At 27.3% G+C, this 21,425-nt stretch overlaps 1 protein-coding gene across 2 annotated transcripts in view; it reads left to right on the forward strand.

Annotated features, from left to right (window-relative positions):
• Positions 1–17,981, forward strand: part of LOC107437522 (uncharacterized) — a 78,667-nt gene extending 60,686 nt beyond the window's left edge. The window contains exons 3-5 of one of the 2 annotated variants that reach the window (XM_071187967.1): positions 7,740–7,849; positions 8,775–8,954; positions 17,201–17,981. In XM_071187967.1, coding sequence (XP_071044068.1) covers positions 7,768–7,849; positions 8,775–8,954; positions 17,201–17,451 — 513 coding nt within the window. In that variant the 5' untranslated portion in view covers positions 7,740–7,767 and the 3' untranslated portion in view covers positions 17,452–17,981. The remainder of the gene's footprint in view (positions 1–7,739; positions 7,850–8,774; positions 8,955–17,200) is intronic. The other variant, XM_016049557.3, reaches the window with a different exon arrangement.
• The last annotated feature ends 3,444 nt before the right edge of the window (positions 17,982–21,425 follow it).

Consider the following 21,425-nt stretch of genomic DNA (forward strand, 5'->3'; position numbering starts at 1 on the left):
AAGTAAATAAATTTCCATTATAAGCATAATAGACATTGTGTTCGTAGTCCCAGTCCTTAATGTTTGCATTTAGAATTACTGTAAAAATTGTTAATTAGCGAAATTAATTAGCGAAAAAAGCGTGATCTAAATCTGGCGGATCATTAACGAGCATAGGACAAAATTAATGGTCACTACCGGCACAGGGCGACTAAATATAAGAAGTGGTGACAAAAAATAGTATATCAGTCGACACCAGATCTCGACTTTTTTCGTCAAAAATGAACCCCATATTCTGAAAATTATTTTTCTCGTGCTTATTTCTTTAAATGTTTCCTAATTTCAGAAACAAACTTTGCAATATTTGCCATGTTTTGAAAAACTCTCCAAGAAAAGCCTATGACTATTAATGCCCACAATTTCGTTGAAATTTTTCAATTTCTAAAAAGTAGTCCTGTTTTAAAAAGTAGTCTCTGTTTAAAATGCGACAACTGTCAATGGCCAGTATCAAAATTTCCTAATTTTGCTCTATATTAACGAGCAAGGCTAGATTAAAAACATTAAAACATTGCCAATAGAAAAAGAGAAAAAATGGAAGACGAATGTAATAAACACATTCAAGTTTCATTAGGCAATCAAACAGACTGCGATGTTTCTAATCCCATCTGATTCAATATTGAATATATTGATTCTGCAGATTTCGTTATTGCTTTTTTTCCTTGCTTAAATATTGTTTTGCCATTTCTTATGTGCATTCAGTTTTGACAATGATTTTAAACATATATAAAGAACTGTAATTAGATGCCACGCTTTATTATAAACATATGTACTTTATAAATGAGTAAAATAACTAAAAATCTCCCTCAAGATATGAATTATTTTATTCGGAAATATTATATCGATATTATTTCAATCGGAAATAATATTGATCATATTGTTTTCAATAATTAATTTGTGTTCAAGATCAAAATTATTATAGCTAACTTTTTTTTTTTTTGTAAGAGCATTATAGTAAACTTTCATTGTATAATTTAAACCTGAAATTAATACAGCTTACAGATTTGCATTCTCCAGTTTATTTATCAAAGTTCCGCATACAATTCCATTTATTTATTTCAAAGAGCCAGACAATAAAATTAAGTGCATTCAGTAAACCTCTTAATATATTCAAACCATTACATTAATGGATATTTTAAAAGGTTTAATGTGATGATAGCATATTTATGGCTCATGGGCAATATTTGAAACGTTATAATTTTTGATACTTCGAGAGAAATATTGCCTTGCTAACATATTAAAACGTAAGCAAATTAAAGTTTTGCTATAAGTAATTAAAGCGTTTTGCATAAATAAGTGGAAATATCAATTTTTAAAATTTCCCTTTAGCAAAACTAACGATAAAATAAAACTGGAAAAATATTTCTACAGAAATAAAACTAAAAAGGTTCATTTATATTTCATTGTATTTCATTGTTTAAAACAAAGATATAAAAATATTTTGAATTCAAGTTCTTCGAAGAAAATGCATTTAACTTTCTTAAAGATCGAACAAAAAGATGTCTTAAATCAAACAAAAAAAAGTTTATGATCTAAAAAGCTTTGAACCAAAATATGACACGAAAATAGTTTTTACTTGATGTATCTGTTAACGAAAAATAAAAATCATTGGATATAAAGTTCAAATGGTAAAAAAAGAAGAAAAATCCTATACTTTATTTATATAAACGTTTTGCTTCTGTTTTCTGAGAGTGATAAAAGACATCAACTTTTATTTATTTTTTGTGATTCTTGGTGTTAAATTGATTAAAGTTCTCAGTTCCATTACATTGTAGAACTAAAGCAAAAAAATAAAAAATGAACTTTTGAATTGTACGTTTTATAATAGCTATACACTAAAAATCAAGCACTTCTGCTTATTTTATTTCAATAAGTTTATTTTATCTCGATAAAAACTTTCATTTGAGGGTAGAACATTGTTTTGAATTGCCTTAGGATACTAACACATTGTTCATACTGCGCCTAAGAGTTAGGCTTTTATATGTATATGTTTTTTCATTCATCAATATATAGTATTCTCTGAGTTAATTGGTTCAACTCTATGTGTAATAAATTTTATGTATCGAGTACATGTAGAAATTTCTCGGAAAATGGTAAAGTAATAATTTATTTAACCGTTATTAAAAACCGTTTATTAACAGCTTGAGCCAAATACGGTTAAACAACCAGAAATCACACCAACTAGACCCGCCGAATGAGGCCACCTAGTGGTTCGCGGATGGGTACATATTACAGCGGAGAGGGCTAATCTGTCAATCTCATGACCGACAAAACGGGGGTTCGAGCCCCAGTGTTGACATCACAATATTTCTTACAGCACACGAAGAATTTCCAGAGTCTTGCACTCCCCTATTTGTGAACCTGGGCTATTAGAATATGATACACTCATTCACACATAGATGGCAGACTGCTGAACTATCTCCAATGTCCAGTTAATTTTCCTTCACCACGGTTCACCATGCTGGTTGTAAATGGTTAAAAAACCCGTATAGTTTTGTATTTATGGTTTTATAACAATACCAGCTGTAAACGGTTTAAAAACCGTAAAAGTAAAAAATGCTTTTCACAGTATAGTTTGCGGTTAATTGGATGGACAGACTGCTACCGGATATTTTACCATCATTTTAGAAGGAAAATTCTAACAATGAATGTGAATCTTCTATATTATCATTTTTTTTTTGCGCTCTGTAAATAACAGCAATTTAAATTATTTCAGGTGATTTTTGTTTCTAGAAAAGATAGCCGAAAAATAACTATACATCATTCATTGCTTACGCTGAAAGAAATTCTAGAGCATTTCGAAGCGTAATAAATGCCATTCGTAGTTTCAGCAAATTTAATATTGCTCTAAATTAAATATAACATCGCACTTCTTAAACTTGATTACGCAATACTGTGATTTAACTTAAAAAGAAACATGGTTTAAATAAATACATTATTAAGGTTGTAGCAAATTTGTGCCACATTATGGTTCAAGATTGACCCATTTTTTAAAAAGATTAAAAGATTATTGATATGAGTTACATTGCATTTCAGAAAAAATTAACTTATGAGCAATCTTACTGAAATAATAGTCATAACGCATTAAGTCTTTAAGAACTTACGTTATTTTAATTTGAACAAAAGTTATTTCTTAATGCCTTAATTATTTTGTATTTTGGTTTTAGACGTATAGTTTGGAAATTAAATTGTCTAACTTTGTTTCGCAGATTAATAGATCTTTAGGTTATTGGATGCCTTATGCCTGTCTCTTGAAGTACTTTATCGATACCGATTAAAATTAAGTTCTTCCCCTATTTTTTTCAATTTTTAGATTTTTTTCTATTTTTTTATTTTTTAGTAAATTAATACTTTTGCTTCTTTTAAATATATTTAAAGGTATTGCAATAATAAATATTCTAGACACATTTTCGAAATATTGTTTCATTAAATTTCATTCAAACATTTTGAAACGTTTGCAGTTCAAGCTTAAAATAAGAGGGCATCGTTAAAAATTTTCTATAAGAAGCATTGAAATTAGGTTTTAGAAATGTATAATTCGTATTCAGACACGCTAAATGAAAACATTAGATAAAAATTGAAAAAAGTATTCTTCAAGAATATACCTACTTTACTATAGGGTAATTAAAGTTCACAGTTAAGAATTAAAATTAATTACATTGGTTTGGTGCAATAAACATAACTCAGTTGGAAAATCTTATTGTAACTCAAATTAAAATTAATGTAAAACAGTTCACAAAAAATAATAATATCCTGATAATAATTTCCTAATAATTTCCTGATTGTCCTTGAAACTAAATGATTAAGTGAATTATTAAAACACGTGATATTCAAACTGTAAATCATTAAATAAGTGCGTTCAATTCCCGCTGAAAACGCAGACATTTACCAATATGTTCTTTGCTGAAGGGAACGGATAACTTCCATGATAATAATCAAAACTATTTAATTTCGCAATAAACCCGATTGAAATGCAGTTAAACAAGGCTTCATTCTAAATTTGCAAATGACATGGTCATGAAATAAACTTTTAAAATCTATCTCCATCTTTAAAGCAATTTAAAATAATCAGGCACAATTTCCATGCAAATAAACAAATCTCATATAAACTTTAACTAGGATTTATTATTTTAACATTTATTCTTCACTTTAATTATTCTTGGGAGCCCCTTAATCAATTAGTTAAATTCAGACTATCATATACTATTGAAAAGATAAGCTTGCAGATGGATCATCACGGAGAGCATTAAAGCAACAGTATATTAATCAGTTGATTCAGCTTACTAAAAACACTTTCAAACCTTAGGTAAAATTAGTGTTTGTTATTTACTAATCCTATTGATCAGAAGGCTTGTTTTTGATGGAAATTATTCATGAATAATTTTTAAATCCTCACGGTGTTCCTTATAGTTCATAGCTGACATTAGAGGTGATGTTTTTCCTTTAAAATAACTTCCGCAATTCCGATTCTTCCGCAATTCCGATTCTTTGAATCAACGGCTTTACATTGCTGTTACTGGTAACCTTCGATCATCTAGAAGCCACCGGACTAATATCCTCAGGTAGTTTAGATAAGGAATCTTAACTTCACAATCTGCCAAATCTTCTCATTTTTTTGGCATTTTTATCAGCAAACCACCACTGAAACTTGATGCTACCGCATAGTTATTCACAAGACATATTAACTAGGTGAGGACATAAAGCAATTTTAAAGGAATAAAAGAACCTTAAATTAGAGTAATATTTATATTAAATACATTTCAGCATGCATTAATAATTTGAGAAAAACTTTTATTATCTCGAAACTTCAAAAATTCGAATAAATATCAAGATTGTATTAGCTGCGCCATCTGCAGTTGTTTTTCAGAGATTTAAAAATTTTATTTCCAAAATTTCTTTATTTTTCTTTTAACTGTCGTGGCACTTTCTCTAATCAGAGATTGACACTAAAAAAGCCATTAGGAAAATATAAGTTTCAAATGAAATAAAAATTAAAAAACTAAAAACTAGAATTAACTTTAAAAAAAAAGCTTTCTAATATTTAACAGTACACTACACCATTTTCCACCCTGCACATTCAAGATGTAGGAATTCTTCAGAAAATGTTTTTAATTAACAATTTAATTAACAATTTATTTTCTATATTCTGTAAATTATTCTGTTTACGATTTAGTTCAAAGCTGATAAATATGAAACAAACCTATTTTTTTAGGAAATAATCATTTATTTTGGAAATAATCATTTATTTGGAAATAATCATTAATATTTTGGAAATAATCATTTATATTATCATCAAATCAATCATTTTGAGTAATTAAATTTTGAAAGAGAAAATAATTAAAAATTTATAATTTTAAACTCATTACTTAATTCTTAAAGTTACTCAGTACTAGAATTTTTAAATTTGAGCTAATTAGCTTTTCCAATTATTTCACCATTATTTAATAAGTTTGATGAGCATTCATTTTCAAAATTAGTTAAATAATTTCTAGTATACGCCTGTGTTCACTATTTTTAAAGCGGGTTAACTGATAATGGTAATACTTTTAGTTATACTTTTTGAATTATTCTGCCTTTACGAATTTAAAATATCATAGATCTGCTTACATATGACGTTGACAAGCATTTTACATATCACGTTGACAATTTTTTTTGTAACATTTTAAACTAATGCAAAGATATAGTTAATGATATAGTTCGGGTAAATATTCAGGATAGCTAGTTTTTTATACTACTGAGGTAATTTATTTAAATTGGTTCAAAACAAAGTTACGGTACGAAAGATTGTTAGTTTTTTTTAATGCTAATTTTTCCATATTGGAATCATAGTTGCTTTCCATTTCTTTAACAAAAAACCCCTCTACTTTTATAATTTGTTTCTAACATAAATAAAAATGTATAAATAACAGATGTCGTTTTTGATAAGGAAGCGGCAAGTGTACTTTCAAAATTCAATTTTTTGTTGATAAATTGTGTTTAAATGAGATACAATAAAGTTGCGTCAAAACAAGTTTTTGTATTGTATGGAGTTCGGTTGAACTTAAAATATGTGTCGCTATGTTTATCCAAAATTAGTTAATACAATAATAGTTCTTATTTATATCGTATTTTGTAGTCTGTGAAAAATGATCTTCTTATTAAATCTTAATATTAAACAAAATAATAGAAAAATTAATTGAAAAAAAATTTCATTTTTTTAAAAAAAAATTCCTAAAAGTACTAAATGCGTGGTTTAGAAGCAAAGACTACTTCCAATCGATAATTTATAGTTTTGAGATAATCAACTTTGAATTTTAATATCACTAGTTGAATCCAATAGTTATTCCTTAGTTTCAAGTACTCGTGTCTTTGGACTTAAAAATACTTTTTTGCACTTATACTTCAGCTACCAGAGCTTTAAATAATGCGATTATCTGTACATAAAAAGAGAAAGATAATGCAATTCCTAACAAAAAGGATTTGAAAATTTTAAGTAAAGTTACATCCACGCATGCTGGTGTCGTTTTAAGTGCTATGCCATCTTCTTTACTTAGAAACGGTTTTGGATTCTTACCATGAGAAGTAAAATCTTTCAAAAAGGAAATGAAACATAAATGAATTTTTTTTCAACATATGAAGCTGCCAATCCCCTTTAAAACTCAGTGATAAAAATTGCGTTCAGTTTGAATTAATTTATGATTGGTTGGCAAGTACACTTTAAAAAATCCCGTAAAAAGTGCCGGCAATTTTTTTGATAAAATCCATTTTTACCATAACATGTTACGGAGCAAAAAATCTGATATACTATAATTTTTACAGTAATAATCACCCTCAAATTACGGAGTCACTCTAATTAAATAAATGTTACTGCAAAAATTACGGTATAATATTTTACGGTTAAAGTGGAATTTTCTTGTTAAAAATGGATTCTACGTAAGATCCACTCAAAGTGCCGATATTTCATACCGTGATTTGAGCCGGAATTCTTTACAACTCATTAAATATTTTTGTGATGTAGATAAAAGGATAATTTAAGTAAACAAATACTTTATATTATGGTCCATGTAAATACTTCAAAAAGTAAATCTTCTTTATGTCTTAATTAAATAATTGGATAACTACTAGTGCAATGAAATACAAAATATTTGCTCTGTTAATGCTTATTTTTTCTTTCTAACTGATGGAAATTTCAGCTTTTCAAAGCTTTAGACATTTTATAAATATCAATAACTTATCGACAGTAATGCAAATACATATAGCTTAAAATTACTTGGTATTAAATCACTTAAAAAAACTTTGAAAATTTAATTAATTTTCAAATTAATTGGCACAATATACTTAATTCATGAAACAATTTTTAAAAGTATTCCTTTTTCGCCTCAGTTGTTGCAATTAATCCAATTTATGATCATAATTATTTAATGTTAATTTTGTTAATGCTTTTTTAAAATTTAGTTTTTAATATTGCTAAAAGCAATAAACTAAAAAGTCTTCGATGCTTTTCATGTTCAAGTTCTTATTCTTTTTAATAAATGATTTTATAATACTTATTTAAATTATATGCTAAAAAGATTTATGATTTGATATTTATATGCATTCTCCAAATATGCAGTATTTTAATTTATTTTTCAAAGAAATTTTATAATGGGATGATAAGATTTCTTTGAAATCAAAAGCTGTTCTTAGAAATTTCTCAATTCTAATGAATTTTATTTTATTTTTAGGAAAGAGTTCTCTCATTTTTTCTAAATAATGAAGTCTTTCTCCGATTTTGTTTTGCTGTTTAGTCTGCCAATTATAATTCAAGTCTTTATCATTTCCTTATTTTACCAAGGTAAAGAAAATCTTTAGAACGATAATGCTTAATTTTAAATATTTAATTTGAAAATTTATATTCATATTTTTAATTAAAAATGCATCCGTTTGTTTCCTTTTTAATTCATAGATTTTAAATGATTTTTCTAAGCAGTATTATTTTATTTTTCACCTCTGAGTTAAAAATTTCCTTAATTAATCTAACTCGATAAAATTTATTATTGATTATTTGTAAATCTAACTCGATAAAATTTTGTGAACATATATATCAATAATTAAACTTTTATATTAGTAGTTTAACTTTTATATTAATAATTTAACTTTTATATTAATAATTTAACTTTTATATTAATAATGTAACTTTTATATTAATAATTTAACTTTTATATTAATAATTTAACTAATTATATTAAAAATAAAACTTTTTTGATTTGTGCATATTTTCTAAAAATATTTTGTAGATATTGTTATCTGATTATTGTTATTGGTATCTGAACAATTAAAACTTTTTTTAAATATTTTAATATCTGAAATACATGAAATTTAAATTTAGTAACTCAGTTTTATTTTCTTTTTTACTGAATAAAATGTATTAATCTAAGTAAAATAATGCACAATAATTCAAATATTTTTAAATAATTATTAATTAATGGTCATTGTATAGTAATACATGCATATAGTTTATTCGGTTAACTTCCTTTCTATTGAGATTGTAAATAAAAAACGGAATCAAGAAAAAACAGAAAGAACAGTCAGAAATTCTAATAATAATATATTTTATGTTGAATGTGGAAAATATATTTAAAACTTAAAAAGAAGGGTAAAGAAGTTTTTAAATTCACACAACAATATTTATGAACTATTTCATATTTGAATGAATTTAGAATTAAAGTTTTAATAATAAAATTTTCTCCAACTGTAATTCTTTTGTGTTTTTATCACAGGTGTTTTAGGTCTTGATTGTTTTAAATGTATATCTACTGCTGGCACATACCCCCCATGTGACGATCCTTTTCACAATAACTATACCCGAGACATTTTAGAGAGCCCATGTTGGGCAGGAAGAAAGCAAAGAAATGGAGTCTTTCCAGCAACTACGTGTGTCAAACTTGCCGGAACATATGGTATTGAAACTTTAGTTGCTTTGTCATTAAAAAGATTTGTGAGTGGCATTTATGGTTTGAAATGGCCGTGTTTTGTACTTTGAATATATATTACGAGAATTTAAAACTCTTGTAGAAAAAAAATTCTTTTATCTGAATGGAAACAATTGGAAGACATTTATATGTTTCTTTTTGTTTTATAAGTTAAAATACGATCTTATAAACTCATAAAGGGTTTGGAGCGCATTTAAATTAGTACTTTAAGATGTTACCAAGTTAAATCCCTTTATCTCATGATAATTACAGCATTATTATTATCCCTCTATAGAATGGTTACATAGTCTGGGTTGAATGATAATATGGTATAATTTAAATGGAAATAAGCTCAGTTAAACAATTTATTAAGGTTGTAGCACAGTTTCAAAATATTATGGTTCAAGAGATGAGATTACGGTTATCTTAGAGAGCAACAGTAACCCTTTCAGTCGTGAGAGTTTTTTTATTGGTACAAAGTATACTACCAGTTCTAGTATACTACCAGTACTAGAGTAACAGTAACCCTTTCAGTCTTGAGAGTTTTTTTTTATTGATACAAAGTATACTACCATAATGAGTACTATTTTTGTAACATTTTAATATTTTTGATTAATTTATACTCAAATAAGATACGAGACTTCCAGGTAAAATACCGGAAAAGTTCCGGAAACATACCGGAAAAGTTCTTATAATTACTTTATTTCAAATTGGTTGACTTTGACGTTCAGATAGATAAAACATTGCATATTTTGACCACTTTATTCAAAAATGGGGATATTAAAATTATGTGTATCACTTTTAAAACCAAAAATGACTACTTATTAAAAACAGAAAATATAGCAATTTAACTCCACATACCTTATTGTTGTTTATTAGAGAACAGAATAATTATAATTTGAAAAAATAGCGAGGACCTAGAAAGTACCGAAGTATCAGAATTAAAGTATACTGAGAAACAAGTACCAGTGTTTTAACCCTTTAACGATCGGTTAATTATTAAGAAAACGGTCATAAAAGTGTCTATTTTGCTAAATACACGTATTTGATTAGTGCTAGTATCTAGTTTAAAATAAACTAACTATTTACAATTACATTAAAAATATCCTGGTACTGCTATATGGTGTGTAAAATAAGAAATGAAGTGTTTTTCGGGTAAAAGAAACGAATTAGTTTTATTCTTATTGGCCCATTACTACTGAACACTCCATCCCGTCAATATCACGGGAGCGAGAAATAGCGAGCGAAAACTCACCCCGTCATTTTCACGGGAGCGAGAAGGAAGGGGTTAAATAGTTAAAACTTTTGGAGCGTATTGAACTATAATTTCGTTCAAATTCGCAATAACCTTATTCTAGTGTTAAGGGTGACCATGTTATTCATTTTCGTCTCTTTTTAAAATTTTATTTCGTCTGTTACTAACCTTCTTGCGCCATAAGCATTTTTCTCACATAATAAAACTCATTTTCTCTCCCAAGTATTTGAGAAGATGTTTGAATTAAACTTTTTTTTCTAACTACCATTCACGTTGAACTCTAAATTTAGACAAGTTTGTTGAGTAGACGTAATATCTTTGAAAGCGCACATTTACTCAGAATATATGAGCTTATCCCGAGAAGTACTTTCTTTTGTCCTAAATCTTCATCCTCAACAATTTCATGCTTAAAGTGTTTATTGCTGTATTCTCATAGCCAATGTTTGGTCGAATGCATACACTTTGATTTTCTTTTGGAAAACTTCAACGATGTTAATTTTGCTGAAAGGTTTTTGCAATGTTTTCCCGTTTGTCACTCAAATGGAGTTCGGTGAAACGAATAAGATTTCAAATTATGTTCTTATTTATATTTTTTCAAGACATTCCTTTCAAAAAATCACAAAATATTTAAAATCATAATTTTTACTAATTAGTGCAAATTAGATTTTGACTTACTAAACGAAAATTCATTTGTTATATGTAAATAAAAGTTCATTTTATATAAAAAAAAGTATGAAAATGAAAATTACACATGAATAAAAATTTCAGTTAAAAATGCATAAATGTTAAAATTAAAAATTATTATTTAAAACTTTTTAAAATATATACTTTTTTAAATTCTAAGGGCAATAATTACTAAATTTTTGTCCCTTTACTGCTATAAAATGAGCAGAGCAGCAAACGTTACCTATCTAATTTTCCAATTAAAAATTTAAAAAAAATAAAATTAATAATGTCAAACCTTTAATGAATGTTTTTAAGCATTAGAAGGAGTTAACTTTTTCTAGGAAGGAAGAACTTTTTCTAATTACTACTGTTTCGCTTTTAAATACGCGATTAAAAGTAATTTTCTTCCCATAATTGCGACAGTAATGAAAACAATTAACTTTTAAAATCTAAGGTGTCGGTCATTATCTTAATTATTTATCTTTATCTTTTGGTTTAATAATCTTTTGGTTTTATTGAATTCAAAATGTAATATTTAAGGAAACTGAATATACAATTTCAGTTAAACTGTTAAGCTATGGGTCTAAAACTTAGGACAAATGTTTGTAAAACATGATAAATATTATGCAAATGTTATTTTTAAATTGAATTAATTTAAACATTGTTTTAATTTTTCGGAGTTTTCTTAGAAATAAGTTTGTGAAAGTAAAGAATAAAACAACGTTTTTAGCAAGTAGGCTGCTTTTTAACGCATTTTTGATCTTAATTGGAAATTCAAAATTAAAAAAAACTCTTAGACAAAGTCGATACTTTCTTTTTACTTAGATCTTAATTGGAAATTTAAAACTAAAAAAAAAACTCTTAGACAAAGTCGATACTTTCTTAAATACTTTGTTAAATTTTTTTGAACTTAAGAAACGCATTTAAGATGTCACTAGTTAGTGCCCCTTGTTTAGTTTTAGATACAAAAATAGTTTTCTTAATAAACAACGTTATTTTTCTTTGTCTCTACTTCTAAACATGAATAAACAAAAAATTAAAATATTCAAAGTCTATTATGGAACTACGTCTATCATGGAACTGCGTCTGTATACGTCAATTATGGAACTAGCTTAAGTTCCTGAGAACCAACGTCCAAAATATTGAACAGAACTTAGGATAATGTTATCACTTAAATATAATATTTTACGAACTTTTTGTTTGTATGCTTGTACAAAGAGATTTTCTATGTTAAATTTCTTTGTAAAGGCAACAAAACAAATTAGAGAATGATTTTCTATGTAAAAATACAATTGGTTTTATACCCTTAGGTCGGAGATTTTACAATGAGAAAGAATAGGAAATCTAAGAAATTTGATTCGAGTAATCTTTCGGAAAATTTTGTGGCATAAGACAATGTTATCTTATAATTTCAGTTCAAAAGTTTTTGTCTCATGGCCAAAACATGAAAAAATACATAATATCCTAAAATATGCAAAAAAATTCTAAACAATAAAATTTATCATATTTAATGCACAACATTAATTAGTAATTAAAAATAAAAAAAAAAGTTAGTGTTGTGAATTTGATTGATTTTTTTAAAATATTTTATCACATTTATGAATGTCTGAACCCCTATACTTCTAAGAAAAGTAAATTGCATTTTATGCCATTATTTAAAGCTCAAGTTTTAGAAGCTAAAAGAATCTAAATCTAAGGTTTAGCTCAATATTTTAATTATTTATCATAATTACCATTTAGGTAAATAAACTTTTCATTTTTTTTATTAAAAATACAATAAAGTAAAATCTAATAATTTATAAGAGTACTAAAATTAACGCCTTTTCAGCTTAATTATGTTTAATTTGCTTCATTTCTATTTATAAAACAAATTTGTTTAAATGCATTTTACAATCTTCTTATTTATTTAACTCGAATGTCCCTTTAATTTTATGTAACTATTTGAAATAATCAACATGCTTTTAGTGTTTATGGATAAGATTAAAACTTGATTTTGGGAAAGTTAAAGATGGGAAAAAAACTGTTTATGACACAATGGCTAAATTATTTTTATTATTATATTAATTTTTAAGCTAAAATATATTTCAGTGGAAAAAAATAGCCACATTAGATAACTTTTGATTTAATATTTGAAATTTTATGAATTTTAAGAACACAATTCAAATATCACTAAACGAGTGCTAATCCTTAAAATTTCGCAACAAAAGGATATATTCCTTGAATAATCTTTGCTTGTCTTTATTTTCAAACATAAAAGTACCTTTTAACAATCTTTTTTAAATATTGATGTTACTGAAATTTATATGTTTCTTTTATACAAACCCATTATAAATAAATTTATACATTATTAAACTATATAACGAAAAGGAATTTTTTGACAGCTTAATAAAACATGTTTGATTAAAATGGCTGAAAAAGTAAGTAAGCATTTCTTGGAAAATGTAATCAAGGCAGTCTAAATTTGTTATAAAACTCCATAACATTTATTGCAATTTCGGATTACTACTACAGTATAAGAGGCGTTTGATTTACCATTTTTAAATTTTTTTCCTAAAAAGTTTCATTTAGCTATTTGAAATTGGATAAATATTTTTGGTGTTTCTATTTATATCAAATCTCTATCTATTCTATTAGACCCAGGATATATCTTGTATCTCAACATTTTTTTTAATGTTATGTAATTTAAAAACAGAATGTTTCTTGGTTTAAAATAGTTTTTGAATCGAGCCAGAGTAATTTTACAAAAATATGATAAATTAAAAGATGCCAAACAAGAAATTGTCTCAAAATTATCAACTTGAAATATTTATTGTTTGTTTTATTCTAAATTATTTTTATTGTACGGAATCACAAATTGTCGTAAAAAACTCAAGAAAAAATAATTTAAAAAATCAGTTTTATTACTTCATGAAAATTAGAATGGGTGGGCATGTTTTTTACACTCAAAACACGATGTTCATTATCAGGACCAATCAGCGAATGATAGTAAAGCGAGAAAAACAGATAAGAATACAATAAAGTCAATATTGCCAAAGTAAAGAACTTTTTTTTTTAATGGTGGGCCCTTGGAACTATTGTCCATTGGCCACAGAACGTGCCAGAACTGCTAACTCTCTTTTCGTTACCCAGTGGGCACCTGTGGCGAAGCCACGGTGGAGGAGCAGCGTCGCCCACATCACGCTACCACGACCCGTTTATAGGGCGGGTCACATTCACACACAAATGAGAAAGGACATAGAACACATATAGAGAGAAAGAAACATCCATGCCTTGCCCGGGATTCGAACCCAGAACCTTTCTGATGCAAGGACAGTTTCCTGCACCCTACACAGGCCGGTCGGCAAATAGAGAACTTACTTGCAAGATAAAAAAGGGAAAATTGTACAATACAATAACAATAAACAATTTTATTGCTTCACGAAAATTCGAAACTCTGGGCATGTTTTTTGCACCCAAGACACGACGTTCGTTATCAGGACCAAACAGCAAGTGATAGTAAAGCGTGTGAAAACGGGTAAAAATACAATAAAGTCAATATTACCAAAGTAAAGACCATACTTACAAGACAATACATACTTGCAAGATAGAAAAAGAAAAATTATACAATACAGTTTTATATTATACAAATATAGTTATATTTCGGATTTATTTTAAAGTTTTAAAATATTCAATTTTTTTTAAAAATCATGCTTAAGGGGTAAAAATGATAAATTTTGTACGAATTAACAAACAAAAATAAATGAATAATTGAAATATTAAAAAGAAATATCCATTTTGTACATCGATTATAGTACAGATTGTAGAAAGAAAGATTGTAGTTAAGATGTTTGGATCTTAAAAAAACATAAGAGTTAAACTTTAACGTCACTAAAAGGTAAGACATGTTTGCGTGGAAAGAACATTAACCTCGGATATATTTCTTTATTCTCACCTCTACAAATATTTTACTCATTTGTCCTACAATTCTTGAGAAACCCCATTAACATAACATAAGGAAGAGTAAAAAATAACTTCCTTTAATTCTAAGTACATAGTTCTCTTTAGAGATTTTGACGTCGTTGGAATAATAAATTAATGCCAACTACTCAAAGTGCATTAAGCAGAATTCTCATAAAGTTTTCTGATAAACCATTATAGCACACTTTATGCAATAACACTTAAATTATATCAAATAGAGCAACTTTGCTAGTAATCTGGTTTCAATTAAAGCCTTCTGCAACATTCACGTACTTAGTAAATAGTTTAGTGCATTTGTGATAAATTTTATTTTATTTCATTAAGCCTATTGTCATCAGTTAAAGTTTAAGAATCAATTTAAAATTTAAAGTTTATCATATAAGTATAACTCATATTTAATTACATAACTGCTTGTATTTCTGTTTAATGTTTTTTAATTATGTGTCATAATTATAAATCAAATTATTTATTAGAGGTCTCAACAATCCTATGTATACATTGATTGTAATGTTTTTTTAAATTTATTTTGATATTCAAAATTATTTTGTTCCATATTTTTAAATAAATTAAATATGATATTTTCGGAGTAGTTAGAACCAGTGAGAACTGGTAATAAATCTTAAACACATTTTTTTTAGCAGTTGTCAAGTTCATGTGAAATATACTGAAACGATTTCATAACCACTATAAAAGAAATTGGCGACATTGACAAATACATCTATTAACACTTTACATTCACGATGATCACTTTCTCTTACCTATTATTATAAAACTTTTTTTTAAATAAAAACTGACATTTTTCCACATGACTCATTTGTATACATTACAACCCGCAACTTCAAAGTTGAAATTTTGGATTTTCAGTGGTGGTGATACATTTGAAGGTACATTTGAAGATAGGTGACATTTTTAGCCACGAAAGCTAACGTGACATACTATAAGATCAGAAGCTCTACAGCCACACGAAAGCACCGATCTCCATTGAAACTTACTTATAGTTTGTCTATGTAAAGAACTCCCCTATCCATTCGTCAGGTGCAATGGTGGTCACTACGGTTACGAGGTTTAATTATTTCAAGTAACCCCTACTTGAAATAATTAAACCTCGTAACTGTAGTGACCGCCATTACGCCTGACGAATGGATAGGGGAGTTCTTTACATAGACAAACTATAAGTAAGTTTAGGGTCATTATTTAAGACAGATTTTGACCCGGGTTGGTGAGAATGAAGCTCCTCTCTTTGAAATTCGCTATTTCTTATTTCCGTAGCAGCAGACCGCCTTAGACTTCATGACCAGGAGAGTTCTTTCCTTAGACAAACTATAGGCTTATTGTTTGAATGCAAAATGACATAAAAAAAACTGCGGCAATTTTGATTTTAATTTAAAGCAACACGAAAATTGCCAACAACGACTTATTTTTTACATGCCCAAGTCAAAATTTTTGATTTTTTTCTATTGATGGCCCAACATAATCTTGATGATAACCATCAATAATTCTATCATGAACCATTATATTTTGATAGTAACCAACATAAGTAAACATCTCCCCAATGTAGGAATACGGATTGATTTATGATGGTTCAGCATAATAATAGAAACTTATTTTGATGGTTTGTTCATGTTGAACTATCAGAAATTTCCATCACAGTTTCTAAGAAATCAAATGTTGGAACTATTATGAACCACCATCATAACAATGACTGATTTTGATGGGCCAACATTAAAAAAGCAAATTATTTTAAAGGTATATTCCTGCTGAACCAACAATAATTCTCATTAAACCATCATAGAAATGTATAGTTGGAACCATAATGGACCATCCCGGATCGTCATGGATTGTTTTTTGTTGTTGTTTTTCTTTGGTTAATGGCGGGCACTTGGATCTATTTCCCATTGGCCTCAGAAATTCCAGAATTGCTACTCTCTTATCATTACCCAGTGAGCACCTATGGCTAAGATACGGCAGTGGAGTAGCATCGCCCACGTTATTCAACCACAAACCCGTTTATAGGCGTTCATCATGGATTGTTGGTCCTTGAAAATCAAACATCTCTTGATGGTATTTCTCATAGTATTAAAGTAGCATTTTCCATCGTGGAATGATGGAAGTTTGTTTTCATATCAAAAACCATGAACGCATAATGGAAAATTCTGGATGATGTTGACCATCAAATGATAATGGGCCATCATGAATTGCACTGAAACCAACATAAGCCATCAGAATGTTTTCATGGGACCATCAAAAATTTTGACTTCCTAATTACATTTTTTTAAAATTTTAACTACACTTACGAATAAACTAAGAAATGTATTTTTATATTTAGTACATAATTTGTACTTTTGTACACTTTTAGGTGATACTGGAGAGACTTTAGTAGTTCGTGGTTGCGCAGTTGATAGCGGTACACTTACCATAGACACAGAGCTTGTTCGTATGAGCCATTGTGGTGGATTTTACTATGAAGACCGATACGTGAGAGGCTGTGTACAGAATTGTTTTGAAGATGGCTGTAACAGCAGCACTATTTTGCAATTACAAATAAAAATACCGAATTTGATTGTTCTCCTTACAATATCATATAAATATTTTATGCATCATCTCTGACCAACACTTATAAGTAATTAATTACTTATAAGTGTTAAATTACTTATATGTAAAAAAGAGTTACCAAATTTGGAAGTCATCAAATATTTTTAACTGCAAGTAAATTTTATCTCTTTCTCACTATAAAGATACAATAGATATAATAGCTTGTATTTTATGTACAATATAGTAAATTAATTCTTTTTTTTAATTTTGGTACTTAATCAATTTTTTAGATAACGTAGTAACTTATTTCTTTTCAATAAATTTTTTTTTACTTTAAAGAAGCAGTAAGTAGCTCCTTGACAGAATTGCGAAAGAACGTATTATGGGTCTGAAAGGAATAAAGTTAATTCGATTAATACCTCTTTTTTCTATCTGTATCAAACTATTTTAATGAATAATCACTAAAATATCGAAAAAAAAATTTAATTCAATAAAAACATCTATCAGAAGTTAACTTCTTCTTTTGTTTAATGAACCTTGCAGTTCAACAAATATACATGCAAACTATTTCCGGTAGTAAACATACAAAAAAAAAAAAAAATAAATAACTAAGGCAATTTGAATTTAAGAATTAATTTATAATTGGTAACTCTTTTACTTCATCTAATGTTTTAGAAAATATTTAATTGGGTACATTTTTTGAAGCACTTAATATTTAGAAATATTACATCTCTCTTTTCAAGAACTGTTATATTTATAATTGGTTAAAAAGTGAGTATATAAGTTTGATTATATAACTGAATATGTAAGTTTTTTTCATAAACGGTTCTCTTATTTTTGCAAGAAGGTGGATTGGAAGGACGGTATTAGTGAGTTATTATTTACTATTTGCAAAAAAATATGTATTTTAATTTAAATGAAGGGAATGGAAATTTGTGAACAACGTGTGAGATTTTTATTCTGCGTTTATAACAGCTATCTACTACTTTCTATATTTTTTTTAAAAATTAAACAAATCAAAAGGAAGAATATAAAAATTATTTGAATTGAAAAATAAAGGGAGTTTTTTAAAAATGTTCGAAAATATATGGTTAAAATGTAAATGAAAGAATTTTAAGAAATCAGAAAAAATTTTTATTTTTAAACTATAACAAATATTTCAGCAGTTAAAAACATATTGAGATTTGCATAACTTTTCCAGTAAAATTTATTTTTATTTTCGTAAAATTTTATTACTTATTTTGAAAAAAAATAAATAATGCAATATTGTAGAGTATCCAGCGGTTGATTGACTGATTGAAAAATTTCGGAAATAAAGGATGATCAAGGAATTAAACAAATGGTATATCTATTTAAAAGCTCTGAAAATTTTATGCAGAAATTTTGGAATTTAGTTGCAAAAGTTGCTAACAGATGGGGCTGTATAATGTACAGAATTTTTGAAAAGTATAGAAATGCTGTAAAACTGTGATCAATTGTTCAGTACACGTGCAGTTCAATAATGTACACGGATCAATCCTTCTAATTCTGCTCGAATAACTCCTTTTACGCTTAAAATTAAATCTGATCGTTCTAATCATTGATGGCTATTAGTAATCCTTGTTGCGAAATACCAGAACTTCTGTTTAAAACTTTTACAGCTTTCGCAATGAACATTCCTACTGTTTCGCTCATCTATTCCCCATTGTCAGCAAGATTTTAACTTAGAAATCAGCCAGTCATTCGCTGGACATCCAGCACAAAAATATTTTGCGATTCAGCATCTTTTTTATATTTTAAATTAATTGTTTTACCGGGTATCTCAATGACATAAGATTTGTGAAAAAATTAACGAAAAATGAAAGAAATACTCAAAATTAGTCGCAAATTTCATCAACAGATGGCGGTGCTGACTGAACTATAAAAATGCTTTCTGCTGACTGTCAGAATGTTGGACCGTTTGACTTAAAGTATTTACAGGGGTGTATGTTGATTTTGTCCTCAGACTGCGTAACTTTGTTTTTGCTAATGGTGGTTGCTCTTAAAACAATAATTAAAACGTTTTTATGTTTGGCAGTGACATCTGCTGACAAACTTCGAAGCTTGACATGAATAAATTTTCTGGTTCCTAAGCAGAATGCAGAAAAAATCATGCATTTATATGTCCTGTAATTTCTCTTTGATTCATTTTTAAATCATCGATCAATTTTCAAACACCCGGTATTTTAAATCTTATCTTGCAAAAAGCCTTCGATGTTTAAGTTTTAAGTTTTGTATGATTGTAATTAACAATGATTTTGTACGAAACTTTTTTAATAACGATATCATAATACATATTATTATCATTATTGCTTCTAACAAAGTCTATTAAGAAATTTATGCATGACTGAAATTAAAATTTTATCAAATAATAAATTTTATAATAAGTTAAAAAGTTTGCAAAAATTCTTAAGGTTTGAAAACTAACAATTCCTGCAATAAATTAAACCTTGTAAGTCAAATACTTCTGACAGGGTATAAGTTTTCTTCACAGTGCTATAGGTTCCATTGGAATAAATATATCGACAGATGGCGCTGTAAATATCTCTACTGTTCTTTCTTATGTGTGTTTTTGTCCTCTGATTACAACACGCGTTGGTGATTGAATATTGTCATTCCGAAAATGTTAATTTTATTTTAATTTCTTTCAAGAAATTGTGATACGATTCCTTTCCTTTTTTCCTCTTTGTTTTACAGGATTATAATCATCAGCGGCATCTGACGGAAATATTTCGAACTAAAAATAGGAATTCTAAAAAGAGTAAACTATGCCATGTCTCATAAATTTGCTGCAAAACTTTATTTTTTACTCTTATTCTTTTCATCGTTTTCCAGATATTCATTTTTGAAAACTGTTCGTCTAATTTAGGACCGTCCGTAATAGAATGAAAGTATGAAAAAAAATCGAAATTTATTAATTTTAAAACTAAAATCTTTGGTTAAATACATTCTTTAAACTCGGAGTCTACTAACATAAAAGCCAAGATTAGCTAGAAGTAAGTTGGTTAGATAAGTACTTTTATCTTAGCAATAGCTTAGCATTACAAAGGAAACTAGATTTTTATTAGCATTCTTGACTGCGTCTTCTTCCAAACCAAGTTGAGCAATTAAAAGTCTTTATAATATATTAGATTTTTGAAGCTTATTTTAAAACAATGAAATGTGATAAAATTATAATGTCTGTAAGAAGCTATTTAAATGATTAGATATAAGAATTATACGTAGTATTTAATCTTTGAAATCTCGTATCAGATCATTGCTTAATAACTTATTCATAATTTCATTTCCGGAATTCACGTCTTGCTCTTTAATATAATTAAAATGTTTAATTAATATAATTAAAATGTTTGATTAAAATTTTTCATTAATTTAACTAAAATGTTTAATTAACCTTATTGTATATTTAAGGATCGAAGAAATAGGAGAATAATGCATTTTATTATCAGGTGGTTTTTATTCTGTTATGGTTATTTGATTATCATTATCTAAACATTAGTAAGAAAGTTCGTAATCAGTTATCATTTCTTAGTTAAGTTATCATTTATTAAGAAATAGTAAGAGATATTTTCGATACACCTTTTTCTTATTTACTTTATGATTTAAGTTTTTACATGAACGTTACAAAAAGATGCTTTTAAAATACCATATTATTTTTCAGCTTTTAAAAGCTATATAATATATATATATATATTTAATTTTGGAGAAATAATGTTCCTTATTACAAGATTATCCAAGTCAGTAAGGTTGAAACTACCTAGAAACAGCTTTTTACAGCTTTAGACGCTAATAGAACAAAATATTATAAACTGCGTAAAATTTAACATTATTCAAATCTGCTGAAATCTTACTATGGAGTCGAGTCATGTTGTTGCAAAAATATAAATCAAAATAAAAAATCTTTTTAATGATGCATAAATTTAATTAATTACTTTTAAGACTCGCAGTTTTATCAAAAGTTTGGTTCGGTTCTCAACCTTGGAATTTCAAGTGAGTCGTTTTTATGTAAAAAAAATCTAAATGGAAAAATAACA

This window comes from Parasteatoda tepidariorum, chromosome X1, assembly GCF_043381705.1.
Source record: "Parasteatoda tepidariorum isolate YZ-2023 chromosome X1, CAS_Ptep_4.0, whole genome shotgun sequence".
In the NCBI taxonomy this organism is placed as follows: domain Eukaryota; kingdom Metazoa; phylum Arthropoda; class Arachnida; order Araneae; family Theridiidae; genus Parasteatoda; species Parasteatoda tepidariorum.